Below are 19,536 nucleotides of genomic sequence, written 5' to 3'. Positions count from 1 at the left end.
CAAAGAACAAAATGAGCACGTTTTTGCCCCCCACTCCTTGTACATGGGAAGAAGAAAAGAGAAGACAGGAGCTGGGTAATCTGCAAACTGGGACACCAAACCCTCGGGTAGCCAAGAGTTGAGAAAGGAAATAGGTCTGTTTTAGTTAAGCAGAGGGGGAAATTCAACAGGGCATTGTTAAGCTGTTAAAAGTTTTTGTACCAAAGAAAACACTAGGCTTTTTCTTAGTAATCTTGTGTGGAAGACACAGACTTGATCTTCTAGATGGTGCCCCCCTGTTTACTCAGCCGGATTTGCAGCAGTGCCCCCCAGAAACATGTCGTGCTCTGGTTTTGGTTTGGGAAGGGCAGGTGGGAGGCGGTGCCTGGCAGCACATGGCTGGGAAACACACACACACACACACACCCCTACCTGGGTGTTCACAGTGATGCTCCTGAAACTTACTCTAAGTTAACCAACCAATCAACCTGCATCCAATTCATGGGAAACTTTGGTCTCCTGGCGTTTTCACTTGCACGTTGATTTCCAGCCAAAACAGGCCCTATTTGGAGTCAGAGTATTTTATTGTTCACTTCTCCTGCTGCATTCAAGGACAATACCAAAACCACCAAATGTTCGTGGCAGGTATTATTCTCTTTCACGTTTTGTCCAGACTGGGTACTTAAGAAACATACCATCCCTGTCTCAGATAATGTTCTCTTAAGCTTCCTAAGATGCTGTTTACTGTACCAAGGGCTATTTGATGTCAGGGACATCTTCAGAGCTTTTTAGAAGAAGCATATCTGATTTTTCTTTTGTCTAAACAGGAGGCTAGACTCATGGCTAAGAGAAGATGCAAAGGGGTACCATGGGCGAGAAGAAAGTTCTAACCACAGACAAGGTGGTAGGGAGGGCTGCTCGCTCAGGCATGATCTGGGTTTCTCTAGCCCAGTGTTCCTTAAACTTAACTGGCCTAAGAGCTCTGTGGGGGCATTTGTTAGAAATGTTGATTCCCAGGTCTGGGCCATGAGAGATTCTGTTTGCAGGACTGGGATGGGCCCAAGAATGTGCACAGTTGACAAGCATCCCAGATGAATGTGATGTAGGTGGTCCCCGGGTAACTAATTGATGGAGGGGATGGTGACTGTTTACTTGGAGAAATAGATTCCCCAAAGCTGCCCCAGGTGGCTTGTACTAGGAAGTGGGGTTTTAATCACACTCATTTTCCCCTGCTCAGGAGGCACTTTGTGTCTGGGCAGAGGAGGGGTGGCTGGGCCAGGGATGGTTGGCACAGAATCGCTGATGGGCCTCCCAGTCCCACCAGAACACTCCGTGGAGGAGATGCTCAAGTGCGGAGGTCAAGCATCTGATGAGAAACCGTGCCAAACTATTTAGAAGTTTTGATTATGTTTATAAGGAAAGAGTGAGTCAAAACAGTACATTTTGTTGATGCAAGTCAAAGGAAATCAAGATTTCAATACAAATCAGTTTGGGAACCCCCTAAATGTCCCATTCTGGGGACATGGTGACATCTATTTGACTGAATATTAACAGTCATTAAATGTGATGGTGACAAAAGCTATGAAAATAAGCTAGCGACAGAATGCAAATGAAGAAATTCAGGACCCAGAATATCCAGTATGTTTACAATTCAGAAAAAAACAACACACGGTAATATAGTGAAAAAAATATTAGCTCTAGTGAAGTGGTAAGGGCTGGGTTGTATTTTTCTCTATATCTTAATTGTTCTCTTGTACATTTTCCTAGTTGCCCATATTTAAAAAACTAAATCCTAAAAACCTGAGTTTCCAAGCCATTATCAAGTGGATGTGAGCAATGTCATTTCCCTTTATGAGATTCCCACAGTCAAAAGCTCCAAGAGAAATGCACACAGGTTCTTTAAAAATCTACTCTACAAAATCTTGTACCAGCCTGAAGAGCCCATCGGCCCCCTGCCTCCACCCCGGACCCATTTTCCAGTGTTGCCTTTTCAGTAATAAAATGAATAAAATCAGCAACCTTTTCTCTCCTTTCAGCAACCATGGTTACTTACTCTGGGTAGAGATGACGGCTCATGCCCAGGGAGGTTATAAATAAGCCTCCTGAATGGTTATTAAAAACCAGGGCACTGGAAAAATTTCTCTGAACCCAGAAAATGTCAGTGAGACCATGACCTGAAACAGGCATGCATCGGCCCCTCTGCGGTGAGCTCTATCCAGACTGGTCTGTCTACTGCCCCTGGGGCTCTGAGAATATCCTCGGCTTCCACACATAGCACAAAATTGACCCAAAAACAGAAATGTGAGATGAAGAGATTCTGCCACGAGTTCCACTCTGCTGGTTTTCATCTGGCCTTCGGTCTGTGAGTCTGGTTCAGAGCCATGAAATACCAGTAAGAGGGCACCACTTCCATAAGGAACACAGAGAAAGTCACTCCACGGGACCGTCAGAAACCTGAATCACATCCTCAACACTGAGCAGAGGGTTGGGCTCTGTCCAATTTGCCCTTGCAAAACGTCTCCTTACTGGCCTGAATTCCCCACATTAAAATCACTGCGGAGAGGGCGCCTGGGTGGCTCAGTCGTTAAGCGTCTGCCTTCGGCTCAGGTCGTGATCCCAGGGTCCTGGGATCGAGCCCCACATCGGGCTCCCTGCACCGCGGGGAAGCCTGCTTCTCCCTCGCCCACTCCCCTTGCTTGTGTTCCCTCTCTCGCTATGTCTCTCTCTGTCAAATAAATAAATAAAATCTTTAAAAAAAAAAAAAATCACTGCGGAGACATGCTCCCTTGTCTCCAGCAATTCGTGGTGGACATATATAATGAACATATGACGTCAAGTTCACATGATGGGGCTTCTGGAGGAAGGAACCAGATCCGGGATCAGTCCCAGATGGGGTGGGCTCAGTAGTAGACACTTGTGCTGTTTACTTCCTTGTAGTACAATCCCATCTCCTTTGAAAATGCTACCTTGGTTTCTCTTTGAGAAGCCCATCTCCATTCTCAGTCCCTGCAGTTTGGATGGGCTGGACCCCATCACCTAGGGCCCAGGATGGGCGTGTGACTCAAGACGGACCAATCAGAGCGAAGATTCCTCCGCCCCTCCCACCACAGGAGTTAAAGAATTGTCAGATGATTCAAGTCAGGCAAATGAGACCCCATTCTGGGACTTTTGGCGACACTATTACAAAAGATGAGTTCCCATTTCCCTTCACCTGATGCTAGTGGATGTTAGCCTAGAGCTGCCCCCAGTCGTCTCGACTACCACTGGGAAGAGCCCGCCTGAGACCCAAGCCAGCCGGTGGGGAGGAAGCAAGAGCCCAGAGAGAGAGGGAAAGAAGGTGGGTCCCGAGGACATCATTTGGGCACCTGGGTCCAGCTGTTCCCAGAACCCAAATCCTGTGAACTCTGTAGACTCTTGATTTAAAGAAAACAAACTTATTTGTTTACACCAGTTGAGTTGGGATTCTGACACTTGCAAACAAGAGCTGCACCGTTCCCATGAATGAAGACGATACTAAAGCATTCTCCAGGCTGGCCCTGAGGCCAACTGACAGGACTCTGGGTTTTCTGATCTGTAATTCCAGACCGGGCCACCCATCCTTCCCAGCGTAGGGGAGGAACAAAGGATCTGGGCCATGAAGTTCATGAGCATGACTGAGGTGTGGCCACTCAAGTAACAAGCGCCAGCTGCTTAGGAGGTTTGACCCAACCATTTAAATAAACTCGGGTAGAGGATGCATATCCAAACTATGCAGAAGAAAAGGAGCAATGTCCCTGCCCAGAATTAAATATCGAAATGTTTTGCATTATAAGGATTAAAAAACATTGCAGACATTCTTGGTCAAGTGAGCTGTTCCAGTTGTTGCTCCAGATCCCCACACTGTTGTTCTCTCATTCTCTCCCAATTTGCCAGCAAGGCTGAAAAATTACCCTGCGACCCCCTAGCAATCAGTAGATCTTGGTGTTGCACAACGAAGTGCCCCTTGTCAAAGTGTGTCGGTGACACAGGTGTGTAGGTGCCACAATCGTGCAACACTCATCAAAGGCAGCAGGAAGCCCTTTCAGATTTCTGTTTTGCCTGGGTCTCTGCATATCCAGGCCAATGACACATGTGCTTTCAGGCTGATGCTGGCCTGGGTCAAGAATCCCAGAGGTGGCAAACTTTTATACATTTCGATGTTTTCAATTTGATCCTCTTCTGTCTCTCAGGACCCTTGCCCCGAAGGCACTGTCACCCTGCCAATTTTCTCTCCTAGGTCACCATCCCATCCATCCTCCTGTATTAGTCTTCACTGTTGTTTACACTGTGGGCCTTCTTTCATACGTTTGTACTTGCCAGATATTCCTACCACAGGGCCTTTGCACATGCTGCTCTTGCTGCCTGGAATCCTCCTTCCCTTGTCCCTTAGGCATCCCTTTTTCAGGATACCCTATCTGACTTCCCTGACTCAGCTATATCCCTCTTTGTATGCCCTCTTCGCCCGCACTTAACCACAGATTCAATTTCATATTGTACAATTAGATGCTTACTATCTACGAAACTCCACTAGACTGTGAGGGGCAGGAAGGTAGGCCCGTTGTCCACATTAGCTCAGCACTGTATCCCTAGTGCTTTGCACAGGCAGTGGCCCCTACTTAATAGTATTATCAGCTAATGGCACTGAACACTTAGAGGACATCAGGCACTGTCCTAAGTTCTTTACAGGAATTAACTCATTTAATTCCCACAACACCCAAGAAGGCACGGCTGTCATTTCATTTCAGAGATGAGGACACTGAGGCACAGAAAAGATAAGCCCAAGGTCCCAGAGGTATTAAACCACAAAGTCCAACTTCCAATGGCCGACTGGTCTACAGCCCATGCTCTCATTGACTCTGTGGTAACTCATAGGGTAGGCCCTCAAGTCACACTGGCTGGCTGAATGAAGAATGAATGAATGCACAGAAACCATCCTTTCTTTACTCCCATCCATACTTGCATTTCCTTCCTACAGGTTCCGGCTCTGTCTGACCCAACCACTCCTTGTGGCATGTGGCTGATCCTCAAGGAAGAGCCTCATTGCTGTGCTCCAGGGTGCCTTGCTGGGGACCAGCTGACCATCTCCAGTTGTCCTTTAGTGCGGCCTCTGCCTGAGGCAACTGGTCCCGATTTGAATTCAACTCTTCACCTGGCCCCAGTGTGACCTGAACTGTGGCCCTGACTCATGCTACAGTTTTCCTCTGCCTTCTGCGGATGCCTCCTGCCAGGTGCCCACCCCTGGACCGTGTGCACCTGTCTCCTTTGTCTTTAAGTGCCTCCCTGACCCAGGAAGGTCATCCTGGACTGCCAGCTTTGCCTTCTGCCATGTTCTCCAGCTTTGCTCCAGCCCTGCCAGGGCCCTACGGACATCAGCAGACTGGCTGCGACAGGAAAAGAAATCCTGATCCTTCAGATGGAGTCACTGTGCAAATCCTGACTGTGGCCATGACCCTTCCTGCAGGGATTATACCAAGGTGGTTGAGAGTAAGGGCCTTGCAGACTATAACACCCAGGTTCAGGTCCTGGTTGTCAGTGGTGACCATGCGGAGGTCATAACCCCCTTGGACTTGAGTGTACTAATCTGTGAAATGGGGAAAAGAATCAGACTTATCTCATGGGGCTGTTACGAGGATTTGGAGAGATGTTACATGTGACACCACCATCATGTCAGACCACAGTCTGTGGTCTTAGAGTTGTCGCCCATTACTCCTAGCATCATCATCCACGTGTGCCATGGTAAGGGGGTTAAGGGCACAGGCCTGGAGCTAGAATGCGTGCATCTGAATCCTGCTCCTCCATTTCCAAGCTGTGTGGTCTTGAGCTACATAGCCTCTCTGTGTCTCACGGAAGTCATCCATAAAATGGGAATAACAACGGTGTCTACCTCATAGAGATATGGTGAGCTAGTTCGCACAAAGCCCTCATTACGGTACCTAGTACGTGACCAACACCCCGTAACGCCCATTGCCACTGTTGTTATTACTATCTGCAATCCTGTGATCACCCAGGCTGCAAGCTGCTTTGCAGGCACGTTTAGGCAATGGAGGGTTTGAGAGCTTCTGCAAGGTTCCAATGGTGCTCGTGTCAATGGTGAGTGACTGTGCTCACCTGACTCACTCTGCATGAGCATAACGGATGGCCGGTGTTTTCGAGGGAGAAGGGGCAGTATGCTCCCGGTTCTAAACAAACCAGGAGGTGCCAAAGCCCAGACCAAAGCCTAGCAAATCAACTGGGGCTGTTTCTCCAGATCTGTTCAAAGGAAAAATGCTGCCTACAGAAAGATCATGCTTTATGCCAGATTAAACACTACAAACTTATTCAATAACATGAGTTATTGACTACGGAAGAAAAAAAAATCCATTATCGTGAAGACTAGCTTTCACCTAAGGATCAAGGTGTTTTGACTAAGCCTTCTATGACACATACTTGTTACTCACAGACTAGGATTCCACGATTTAAAGATACACAATTCTGAGCACTGCCTTCTCAAAAGACTAGGGAATTTTCTAGCAAAATTTAAATGCAACAGTGGGGGTTGGCAGCAAAACAACTGACTTTCCAAGTCTAGTCAATACCACATCTTTGGGGTGCGTGCGCATGCGTGTGCGTGTGTGTGTGTGTGCAGTGTAGGATCTGGAAAGCTATTTAAGGTTCGCTCCAGTGACCAAGGATGAAGCAGTGCTTCGAATACGAGCTGCAATCTTTCTTCCACACGGCTATGCCTGACAGATCTATGGAAACACAGGGGCACAGAATGCATTTCTTCAGTTCCCTGTTTCTCATGCTCTTTGCATGCTGGTTAAAAAAAAAAAACAGGGTCCCACGGGAACATCTGCAAACCTAAAAATGCAAACCTGCACAGCTGGCGGATGCTGGGAGATGTCAGTAGCCAAAACATTCCTGGAGGCCAAAGCTGCGCACCAGTATGCTTGGGATAAGATGCAAGCATGATAAAAATGCAATCATAACAACAAGTATCAGGTAACCATTATAGAAGGTCCTCTGCGTCGAAGACTATATTAATGGGTTTTCATGCATTATCATATACTCCTCCCCAAAACACTACGAAGGAAGTACTGTTATTCACTAAATTCCATAGATGAGGTAACTGAGCCTTACAGAATGTAAGCAATTTGTTCAAGGCCACCCAGCTCCGACATGACAAAGGCTGGATTTGAACTGGTACCGCAAGCCATTAATTGACAATCTGAAAAACTGGGGCTCATGTGAGAATTTCCACAGAGACTAATGATGGGGTTAAAATTGGGCCCATCCTACCAGCTACCTCTCGCCATCTGTGCTGCCCAATAGGGCGGCCGCTAGCTACATGTGGCTAGTGAAATTAAATGTAATTTCAAATTCTCCTCAGTGCTCTTGAGCGCTTGAAACGGGGCTGGTGCAGCTGATGGCCTGAAATTTTAATTTCATTTAATTTTCATGAATCGAAATTTCAATAGTCACATGTGGCTACTGGGCAGTGCTGATCTCAGGCATTTTTTTTAGCAGCATCAGACACGGTTCCGGGATGCTTCCCCCAAATCTGAGACAGAGCGGGGCATTCGGTGCTTTGCCCAAGGGCCCGTAGAAAATCATAGGGATAAATCCCATGCCTCTTCTTTGGGATCCGAGATGGTATATTCTTCAAACATAATCACGTGGCCTTTCCAGTATTTCCCAACACCCAGATCTCCTGATTTTCTCCTAAGTCACCCCATGAGGACAATAAAGTCAAAACAGACAAGCCCAGGAACAGCTGTTCTCAGACAATGGCTGCATCAGCATCAGCAGGGAGCTGGTTAAAATGCAGCTTCCTGGGTACCCCCTCCATAGTATCTGATGCAGGAGGTCTCGGGGGACGTCCTGGATTCCATGTTTGAATCAAGCAGCCAACGTCGAATGCAGGGGGTCTAGCTTTGCGAAACGCTGCTTCAGAGGCTGAATTACCTATTTATCTCCTGGCCTCTTAAATAATTATAGCATATAGAGTTTTCGAGAATAGCACAAACTGGGCTGAAAGCCAGGCAGTCATCACTCGGCACCAATTGCTCGCTTCTACGACACAAGGTAAGGTGCTTAGTCACTGAGGCCTCATTTTTGTTCCCTCGGAAACATGAGGGTAAAGATACCTGGTATTTGTCCCCAAGGACACACGAGAACACAGACGTGAATGCATTTGGGAGGGATAAGGGTTAAACATCCTGTAGAGACACCCTATGACTTAGAGACATGCTTTGCCTGTCTAGCAGAGTTTACATAGATTTCACATTTTAAAAATCCACACGTTTAACTTGTCTGGAGGAACCGCAACTATTGGCAACCTGGTATGATTAAGAGCACTGCTCCAGGGTTGTAGGCACATATTCAAATCCCCACCCCATCTTTTAAAAGCTGGGTGACTTGGGGCAAAGCCTTCAACTTCTCTGTGCTTCAGTTTCTTCAACTCTAAAATGAGACTCTTAATAGTATATCCATTTTCTAGGACTGGGAGGGTTTAATTAAGTGAGTTAATATTTATAAAGTGCGTAGGACCAAATCTGGCATGGGGTAAGAGCTACATGGCTGCTAGATGAATAAATAAGTATCTTTGCATGCGGCAACAACCAGCTGGGGCTGAGCAGGGGCTGACATGCACAAGTTTATGACAAGCTCCACCAAGACCCACTGGACTCTGGGGTCCCTGATGTAAGGGGTAGACGTGTGTCTCCCTCCTCAGGTGCTCCACCCATAAGGGAAGTGCATCTCGGGACAGTACTTCTCAGCTGTCCATGGCGAAGGACCCGTTTTTTATTCTCAATCCACCGTGGACAGATATGTGACCCTCCTGAGCATGACTGACACATAGCACATGCCACACACAACTCACTCGTGGGTTGCACGACACCCTGACTGGTCCGTACCTGGACCAGGAAGACGAGCCCGCCACGCATGCACTCAGATGTCATGGCAAGGTCAAACCGTTCCAAGAGTTCCTAAACACTGTCATTTTTATTTTTTTTTTAATTTTTATTTATTTATTTATTTATTTAAAGATTTTATTCATTTATTTGAGAGAGAGAGAATGAGAGACAGCATGAGAGGGAGGAGGGTCAGAGGGAGAAGCAGACTCCCTGCCAAGCAGGGAGCCCGATGCGGGACTCGATCCCGGGACTCCAGGATCATGACCTGAGCCGAAGGCAGTCGCTTAACCAACTGAGCCACCCAGGTGCCCCAACACTGTCATTTTTAGTACTTCTCTCACTGCAGGCTGCGGCTAGCTTCCACGCACAGACTACATGTTGTGTAGCGCCGTCTTAGAGAACTTCCACATTGGTCCTCACAGGCAAATGGGCTAGACCATTTGTCTGGAGAAATCAGGCATTGGATGGTCTCTCTCTTCCCCCTTCGCTCCTTTTCAGCCTGCCTGCCTTCTCCTGTCTATCCACATTTCTTTGGTCTCTATCTGTACATTAAAATGATCTCCCTAATGAGACAATGGGGTTCGGAACGGCCTTGGAAGCTGTCGTGGGTGCCGTGGTGTCTCAAGCACCACCCGGTGTTGTCAGGACTGCCTCCAGCTCACAGCTGCCTCTTCTCCTGAATGTTCTCCTTGGCCAGTAGTACCTGCCATGCCCCCTGCCCCTATCCACAACCTCATCCCGGAGCTGCTCTCTAGCGGCCCAAAGCCGGTGACTGACAGACACGGTGTGTGGGACGTCAGCCCCTTTGTCGCAAGAGGGAGCCAACTGTACAATTCAACCCATCCTCCAGAGCCCCCTGTGGGGTCAGACTGAAGTTCGATGCCAGCCCAGATAGCACTCTCTGCTTGGCTCCTCCCCCAACCCTGGCCTGTCTCTCTCACCCCCCTTCCCTGGGAGCCCGCCCTCAACCTGTCCCAGGCATCCTCATCCCTGTCTCAGGCCCTGTTTATAGGGAACACGAGCAAAGATAGAAGCCATCTGAAACTGGGGTTCCCCTCCCGAATGACCTTCTGGAGGAAGGCACATGGCAGGAACAACATGAAAGTCCTGAAGACCAGCTTCGGGTCACTCAGAGATTATTACCTCTTGCTTTCTGTTTTCCAGGTGACCAGAACCTACCTGTTGCATTAGACAGGGCCAGTGATTCCATGGAGCCCGGGGGGGTCTGCTCTGTGGGCGTCACGTCCTCAGTATATTTCAGGGAACTGATTGGATGGCGGGTCCGACACTGCTGAGTGGATATGCCCCCTTCCTCCTCCTCTTCCTCCTCCTCGTATTTGGCGACTGGGATGTTGCCTCGGGTTTCACTAAAGCTCTGACTGGACATATCGCTGTAGCTCTCTTGGGATCTCAGCCTTCCCGGGTAATAGTCCTCGCGGCATTCCTTCATGAAGCTGCCACCGTGCCCCTTCATGGCCAGTGATGAGCTCCTTTTGGGGTTGCTGAAGTGCTTGGCCCACATGTCAGGCTGGGCCCCGGCCCCCTGCCCTCCTGGACTGTAGGAAGTTCTGATGTTGCACTGGCTGAGAAGCTGCAGGGGACTCTGGGACTGGTTCTGCTCCATCTTGTTCCCATAGTGGTAGGGCTCGTCCCGGCTCCGCCAAATGGGGTCCCGGTTGAGGCTGGGCGTCTGGCTGGACAGGCTGAGCAGGTCCATCTGCAGTGACAGGGGGTCCACGTCGGCCGACAGTCGGTTGGAACTCACCTGCAGCTGGCTGTGCTGGTTTAGCATGGGCTCCTCCGTCTTGCCCTTGTTCTTGCCGATTTTGGCACTGCGCCGGGACTCCTTGGCCCTGGCGTTCTGGAAAGCCGAATCGGAGGAGTCAGAGCCATTGGGGTCCTCCCCGGCACTGCAGGCCCGGGAGCAGAATATCTGGCCCTGCTTTGGGAGGAACGGCCGCCCCAGGAGGGATTTCTTGCAGTGAGCACAGCAGAAACAGGTCTCGGTGGCATGCCAGTGTTGGCCGTCGTAGGTCATCTGACCTTGGTCGATCCCTGGGGATGGAAAAGACACGGAACAGGCTGACAAGCTGCTCGGAGCCCTGTATTATGATGTGAAACACACAGCATCTGGTTTGGCTCAGGGTTCCAGATACAACAGAATAAAATAACGATAAATCACTAATCAGAACCTCACATAAATGGTATGCATGTCCCATTATGAGAGCCCCCTTGTTCTACCAGTCAGCTGCTTCTTAACTCATTTGCTCTGAGCAGAGAAACAACTAGATCAACATGGCCTGTCCATGAATCCTTCTGCCTGGAATAGATTCTCCCAGACAAAATTACAATAATGCCACTAACACATGATATAAAACTGCTTTAAATGCTTTGCATATAGGTAAAGTCATTTAACCCCTCCACTGTATGAGATAGGTTTCTAATATTATTTCCATTTCTCAGATGGGAAAACAGAAGTACAGGAGGGTTAAATAACTTGCCTCACTCAATACAACCAGGAATCACAGGTCAGATCTGTACCCAGAAGTCTTGCTCCTAACCGAGACATTGACACTTTCTCTTTCACTCTCCTTGGGGGTCTGCTCAAATGCCAACTCCTTGGAGAAGTCTTCCTGCACACCTGGTAGCATGCTCTCCGCTATTTTTCACCCTGACCTGCTATAGTTTTCTTCACAGCACGAACTGTTTGACAATGCACCACCACACATGCGCATCTGCTTATTAATTCTCTCCCCTGCCAGAAGTGAAGCTCTAGGACAACAGAGTCATTAATTTTCTGTGGCATGTCCAGGAACATGGCCTGATGCATCAGAGGGGCTCTTTATATGTTGAATGGATGACCTGAATCCCCTACCAGCACAGGCCATTCAGATGAAGAAATCATGGTAACAGTTCCGTGGAAAAGAAAAAAGTGGATTTCAACACTTGGTAAGGAAAAACTCGGGTGTGGTTCATCAAAGACATCCTCCACAAACACGCACACCCTTTGCTTAATGTCATCAGGGAAGGAAGAAATACATTTCCTCCCCAAGCAAGGGCTGTCCCTGGTTTGCATAATCTTGTTACACACCTGCCCCGCAGGAACCTCCCAGGGGCCCAAGTGCTCTTGCTTCTCAGCATCTCTTCTGCCCCCTGCTGGTTCTAGGACTTAATCTCCCTGTGGGACACCACCTTTTTTTTTTTTTTTTTAAGATTTTATTTATTTATTTGACAGAGAGAGAGAGCACACAAGTAGGCAGAGCGGCAGGCCGAGGGAGAGAGAGAGGGAGTAGCAGGCTCTCGCTGAGCGGGGAGCCCCACGCGAGATTTGATCCCAGGACTCTGGGATCATGACCTGAGCCGAAGGCAGCCGCTTAACCGACTGAGCCACCCAGGCGCCCCTAGGGACACCACCTTCTTGCCACCCTTGGGCCATGAGCTTTGGGCAGGGCTAAAGCCATGCCTGGACCTAGTACTGGCTAGTAAAAAAACTGTATCTCCCACCCTAGTGGCTGCTTTAAACGTGGGCGCAAGACCTGCACTAGTCCAATGGGAGAGTCACCTGGGACTGTCGCTAAGATAGTGACGTAGGGAGGTTTTCTTGACAGCAGCTGCTAAGCTGGCAGGATGGAAGTCTGGATGCATTGGGGTCCCCCTCCTGTGGGGAGAGCCTATGGGCTATGCAGTCTCATGCAAGTACTGCAGAATGGAAGGGGACCTTTGCAAGACTCCTGATTTCTGATAATAAAAATCTTTGCAGAAATGTAGTACTAGTGTGAACCTCCACCTTCAGTGGCTAGCAGTCTGGAGCCTGGACTCGCCAGGAATCACTCTGAGAGCCCTGTCTGCAGAGCTGGTAAATAAGAACCTGGAGAACGATCTCCAAAGAGAAGGGCAAGAACAAAGGGCAAAAGGCAAAGCTGCTGTCCCGGCCTCCTGTGCTCTCTGCCGCCTACCTTTAGGTCCCTGGAGCCCAGGGAGAGAGAGGCACAAGGCACTTCCTCTCCTACAAGCTCCGCCCCAAACTAAGGGGTCTCTGTTTCTTCGGGAGTCTGGCCCTAGGGACTGAGAGGGGAGTTTTAGAGGGACGGAAGCTGCCACAAAGGCAAAGCGAAGGCAAAGCGGCCACCGTGGAAATGCACTCCGGGTCAACAGGGCATTCCCGGGAGGAGTGGGAGCTGGCGGGGCGGGGCTAGGGACGGGACCCAGAGCTGCGGCTCCATCCACACTTGGTGCCCAGGCTCCAGGCAGGAAGCAGGGCAGCAGTGCGGGAGGCCGAACTCTGGGGTCCTGCAGAGTGGGGCTTCAGGAGTCAGTGAGGAGTCAGAGGAAGGGAGCTTAGCATCCCAGCTGCATCCCATTCCAGCTGGTTGTGATGGAGCTGCTGAAGCCCATCTGCTGAGGTTCCAATCCCGGCTCTGCAGCTGTGCGACCCTAACCAAGTGGCTTCATCTCCTCTGCCTCAGTCCCCTCCGTGGTAAAACGGGGACAATAACAGTTCTGACTTCACTGGGTTGTTATGAGTTAATGTGCAGAGGGTGCCTAGACCTGCATCTGCTAACTACTCTCACTGCTCTTCTTCTCCTAGTTTCGTTACGCCCTGATTGCCCATCTCCCTCTCTGCTCTGAGGGCCACTGCCTGGATGCAGTCCAAGAGCGAGCTCTGGGGCTGGCTCCGTCTTCCCTGCCGTCCCCTGCAGAGGGCTGTGCTCACCCCCGGCTGTCCCGCAGCCCAAGCAGCCACAGGCTCACCCGCTCCCTGTCAGAGGCACGCAGGAAGCTCGGTTCCCGTATTTGTCCTCCCCCAGCTGCCTCTCTGAGCTTCTGCAGGGACACACGCTCTGATGTGGCAGCGGGGGCCCAGTTCTGGGGATGGGGCCTTGCAGAAGGCTGGGCTGGGGGTGGGGCGTGCAGAGGGGAGGCGGGTGACAAAACGGCCCAGCAGGCAGGGCAGTGTGGTCCCCAATCAACATCCCTGATGTCAGATGGTCCTGTGAACAGGTCCTGAACTCGAAACATCTGGAAAAGGGCTCTGCTGTTCCACATCTAAGCGTTCCTTTTTAATTCCCCCCTCTGAGCCCTGGAAGCCCTTCTTGGAGGGCGTATGTGTGTCGAGCGCTGCTCTAGCCTCGGTCTGTTTACAGGACTGTCTACTCTGCTGCGCGCCGGCAAAAGCCCCGTTGCCCTAGCGACGGCTGCCTGATGCAGGGTCCGCTCTGAGCGGCTGTATAAATACGGAGTATTTGTATAATAGGGTCAGAGCAAAGCACCAGGAGATGGTGGTATGCAGGAGAGACAGAGCATACCCTTTCACTGTTGCAGGAAAATGAGGTTTCACAGAAAAGTAGGGGAAGGGAAAGAACAAAATCAGGGACCACATTTTAACTACAGCAGTGATAATACTGCAGGCCACAGAGGTCCCCCTCTCTGGTAAAACGCTGACGCCTTTTTCTGGATTTAAGAGGGAGGAGAAGGCAGTGCCTGTCAAAGTCCTGAAATAGCTAGAAGGAGAGAGAAAGAGAAGAAAACAGAGGGGCCTTCTGAGGTGGACCTGCTGGGGTGACCGACAGATTTCCTCTCTTCCAAGTTGCTGAGCAAACATTTTAAGCGGCAGTTTCTGGTGAGGCTTTTAAGGCCCAATGGAAAGGGACAGAAGAAATAGCAACACCAGCGAGAAGCGGGTGTCGTGGTGGCAGGTGAGCTGTCCGTACCCTCGCCGCCTGCTGGCAGACCCAGAATCCACGCACAGCAGTGCTGGATCAGAAAGCTGCACCATCTTCCCCCCGACACAGCCCACCCTGGCCCTCCTCACGTGGCCAGCCACCTGTCCAAACTGAGGTCCCCATTTCCTAACTCTTAGCATCAAAGCAAGTCTGTTTCCCTGTTTTGATCTTGTGAGAAATGAAAGCTGGTGGGTCCCTGGTTGAGGCATCAGGCCGTGAGAGGGAGAGGCCAGTCAGGAGTTAGGGGAAGGTAGATGGGCACATCACCCAGGCCCCCCAGCAGGGAATACTGCATAGCAATGCTGAGCCCCGGGCCCGGCAGGGACTCCAGTTCCGAAAGGCCTCAGGGAAGCAGACCTGAGTCTGCGGGGACAGACTGCCCAACAACAAAGGACCACTGAGCACACAGTAGGTGCCTTGCCTGCAAAGCTGGGATTTTTACCAGCTCCCAAAGCTCTCCAAAGTACTAGTTAGGTTTTCATTTGAATAAAAGATCACTTCTGACGAAGCAGGGAGACAAAGTCACTTCTTTTGGTTCCTGATAAAATCCTTGACATGGGGGCAAAATGGGCTCCCAGGCTGATTATCTCCACATCTCCCCACTAGAGGTAAGAAGCTGGCAGCTTCTGAGCAGATTTCTTGGACGTGCACAAGCCACAGGAAGAGCAGGTTGCTGGTCTCCCAGACATTCATCCCCTGCTAGCTCTTTCTTTTCCTTTTTAAAGGGTGGCTCATTCTGAAGGTGCCAGAACAGGCGAGCTGAATGAAGAAGCCACAGATGCAGCATGATCTGGAAGAGCGCTGAAGGGTTGAACAAATCGGTTATTTGCGAAGGGAAAATGATTTCCACCATCTCAGATCTGCTGCTTCTTTGGGGAGTTTATAGCTTATAAGCTATTTCAGGTTCTCTTGCTTTGTATTTGGCTGGGTCAGCTTTTGCTGAATTTTTTTTTTTTTTTTAAAGACATGCTTGCCAGAAACCATTTGGTTTTTTTGACAACCCCTTCCTACCAAGAGGACTCTGCTGGTTCCTCCCTCTGTGGATCCTCAAGTTTTCCAAGGAGGCTGTGGAAGACATCTGTTTACATTTTCCCTCAGAGTTTCCTTCTGGGACTTCTCCCCCTCCCCTTGGTAGTGGGGCTGTACATCCCATAACCCCATCTCGGGGGTGGGCCTATGACTCAGGCAGGCCAACCGAAATACCCTCTTGTCCTGTTTCCAGGGTGGCACACGTGACCAAACCAGGGATGATAAGGCTCCTATTTGGAGGAACCGATTTGGATACTAGAACAGATGTGGCCTCACTCCTTTTGAGAATGCAAGTGCTAAGATTATGTATAATCGGGGAGTCCTCTTAGCCAGCATGTGAAGGCAGCTTGCTTTTTACCGATGCCAACAGAAGGCAAGTAGTGCTGAGACACAAAGGATAGAAAACCCTCCAGACTTTGAACCCTTGAGCCATCCCTACCTGAAGCAAGCACACTCCTTGAACTTTCCAGTAAAGTGAGCCAAGAAAGTCCCTTTTTTCACTTAAGCCAGTATGAGTTGAGAGCCAAAGGGCTTCTAACTATGCCAGATGCCAAGGAGACCCAGTCACATTAGGAGTGAGCTGAGTACCAAGCGTTGCCTCACCTATGTGTTGGGCACAGGTGTCGCAATACTCTGCATACAAGGACTCGAAGCAGCGACAACAGTAGGGCCTTCCCTCCTTCATGATGTAGCGCTGGCCGCCAAGCACCGTCTCGCACTCGAAGCAGCAAAAGTGTTTCATGTGCCAGTGCCGTCCCTCAGCTTCTGTGCATTCGTCTGCAAAGATGATCTAGAGATGGGGAAGCCAAAGGATCAGTGGTTGAGACCCAGCCAGGAGAATGCACTTTACCGGAGAAGAGCTATGGGGACCCCAAACTAGAAGGAGGGCAAAGCAGGTCTTTCCCACAAATTACTCAATAAAAAAAATCTTATCTGTACTTGCATATTCTACATCGATATCAGTTAGCACATTGGGATTTGCCTAAAGCATAATTAACCACAGTTTTGGGCCTGCCCAGATATTAATTGAACCACATTTTAATAAGAGAAATAAAGGTCTACCCTGAAGAATATAAAGCAAGACCAGACACCGATGGTTTGTGGGCACTTTGGACAACACATACATGCCTTATTTGGCTGATGCAACATCTTTTTAAAAATAGGGAATGTCATTTTAACACCTAGACTCCTGGTTTCTTTGTTGAAAACACAGTATTTGAGAAGGAGGACTGCTAGATGAGTGGTGAGTTCTCCAGTTCGGTCATATTTTTCACCACTCACTGCTGTCTTAAAATGAGTCACCTTCGTGTACAAAACCTGCCTTGCCCTCAGAAGCATTTGTGTTTTGACCTCTAATATAGACTTTTTAAAATTTCAAAGCACAGGCTTCAAAGCTGACTACAAACTACAGTAATCAAGGCAGTGTGGTACTGATATAAAAACAGACGTACAGATCAATAGAAGAGAACTGAAAGTCCAGAAACAAACCCAAACATTTATGGCCAACTGATTATCAACAAAGATGCCAAGGACATTCAATGGGGAAAGAATGGTCTTTTCAACAAATGTGGCTGGGACAGCTGGATAACCACATGCAAAACAATGACTCTAAGCCGTATACAAAAATTCATTCAAAAGAGATCAGAGACCAAAGGAACTACATACTATAAAATGCTTAAAAGAAAACACAAGTGTAAATTTTCAGGACCTGGATTAGGCAATGGTTTCGTAGCTATGACATCGCAAGTGTAAACAACAAAAGGAAAAAAAAAACAGATTAAATCGGACTTCATCGGAATTAAACACTTCTCTGCTTCAAAGGACGTCAAGAAAGTGAAAATGTAACCACAAAATGGGAGAAAATAGGTGCAAAGTATGTATCTGATAAGGAACTAGTATCCAGAATATAGAAGCAACTCCACAATAAAAAGAAAAATCACTCAATTAAAAAAAAAAAACAAACAAACGGGCAGAGGATTTGAATACACAGTTCTCCAAAAAGAAGATAGACAAATAGCCAATAAACACATGAAAAGATGCTCAACATTATTACCCATTAGGGACAGACGTATCAAAACCATAATGTGATACCATTTGCACCCACTAAGATGACTAATGAAAAGTAGTGTTGAGGATATAGAGAAACTAGAACCTCCTTCCCTGAGAGTGGGAATGTAAATGCCATAGCTTCTCTGAAACAAAGTCTGCATTCCCTCAAAAACTTGGACACAGAATTGCCCTATGACCCAGCAATTCCACTCCCACGTAGATACTCAAGAAAACGGAAAAATATATGCCCACACAAAACCTGCATATGAATGTTCATAGCGGCATTTATCATAATACTCAAAAAGTGGAAAGAACTTAAATGTTGATGGACATCAACTAACAAATGGCTCTACCTAACATGACCTATACACACGAACTGAGTATTATTCAGCCTTGGGAAGGAATAATGTGCTGATACGCTACAACGTGGATTCACCCTGAAAACATTACACCAGATGAAAGATCATGTTCACAAAAGATGACACACTGTCTGATTCCACTTATGTGAAATGTCCAGAATATGTAAATGCATAGAGACAGAGAATAGACTAGTGGCTGCCAGGGGTAGGGGGAGGGGAGACGGGAAGGGACTGCTAATAGATACAAAGTTTCTTTTGGGGGTGATGAAAATGTCCTGGGATTACACAGCAGGGAGAGTTGTGCAACTTTATGAATATGCTAAAACCCACCAAACTGGACACCTAAGAAGGGTGAACCTTATGCTAGTTGAATTACATCTCAATAAACAAAAATTTCAAAAACCTCAATCACCATATTCTATTTGCCATTAGATAACAATAAAGTATTAGGAGCACTAATTTCCAGAAGTGGAAACTGAGGGATGAAGGTAAAGTGGCTGCCTGAATTCAGGTGCAACTGAATTCAGTTTCCCAAATACCCATCTAGAGGGTCTCTCCAGAACATCACCATCAGCATTAGAATCCAAATTAGTTAAGGCTGGTCAGCTTCCTCCTAGAAAAGTGAACCCCTCCTAGGCAGGCAGGAGTGGGCTGTGGCTGAAAAGGGGAGTGGTGCTTGCAGAAGCCCACACTGCTATTTGCTCGGTCAGATGGAACCAGAAATCCACTCTGTGTAGGAGGAAACCCCTATCCAAGATCTTTCCCAAATTATTCCCATAAAAGTGGTCAGGTTTAGAATATTCTTTTCTCCTCCAAACTTTTTATTTTTTTTAACTTTGTATAGAAATATAAGCTCCAAACTTGTGAATCCAAAGCAAATTTTCTCTTCTTGCAGTTTACAGATCAGATCTGGGTGTGCCTGTGGTGGGAGAAAACACCAGGCACAGACTTGGTGTTCTAGTCCGCTTTCTGACCTGGGGGTAGCCAATTCAAGTACCTCTCAGAGCGTGGGGCAGGACTCTCCTAAGGGAGTATGCACCTGCCTCCTGAATCCCCATCAGAACTTTTGTCAGTTACGGGGAAACGAAATAGTGCCACCAAATGTCCCTCTTCTCAAACCAACGTGTCCCATTGAAGCTCAGGAATCCCAACTCTCTTAAGACTTAAGTGCCACACCATTACTGATGATTACGCCCCGGGACCCAGGATGAAATCGAAAACTGCACAATGCTTTTCTTTGAGAGTTTGGGGCTGCCCTGGTGCCGGTGACTCTCAGCTACAGAAACTGCCCTCCAACCTGGATGCCCAGGAAATGGCGACCTGCTAGCAACCAGGGAGGGGTGGGGCTTCTCCCGCGAGGCGTAATCCAGGAAGGTGGAGCGGCCTCTGGTTTTCTTCTGTGCAGAAGAGCACAGGAGAAAGTGTGGCCTGTGGCCGGACGGAGGGGCGATGGGCGGGGCGGACGGAGGGGCGATGGGCGGG

The 19,536-nt window shown here is 48.7% G+C and overlaps 1 protein-coding gene across 1 annotated transcript in view; it reads right to left on the bottom strand.

The window, feature by feature from the left end:
* PRICKLE2 (prickle planar cell polarity protein 2) overlaps positions 1-19,536 on the bottom strand; it is a 115,716-nt gene that overhangs the window by 30,710 nt on the left and 65,470 nt on the right. Inside the window, exons 6-7 of the mRNA XM_034997735.1 lie at positions 16,250-16,436; positions 10,074-10,949 (exon numbers count right to left, since the gene is read on the bottom strand). Coding sequence (XP_034853626.1) covers positions 10,074-10,949; positions 16,250-16,436 — 1,063 coding nt within the window. The remainder of the gene's footprint in view (positions 1-10,073; positions 10,950-16,249; positions 16,437-19,536) is intronic.

Source organism: Mirounga leonina, unplaced genomic scaffold (assembly GCF_011800145.1).
Source record: "Mirounga leonina isolate KUSES-001 unplaced genomic scaffold, KU_Mleo_1.0 Mir_94, whole genome shotgun sequence".
Taxonomy (NCBI): Eukaryota; Metazoa; Chordata; class Mammalia; order Carnivora; family Phocidae; genus Mirounga; species Mirounga leonina.
The sequence above is the reverse complement of the archived record's forward strand: the minus strand, read 5'-3'. Positions and strand labels throughout refer to the sequence as shown.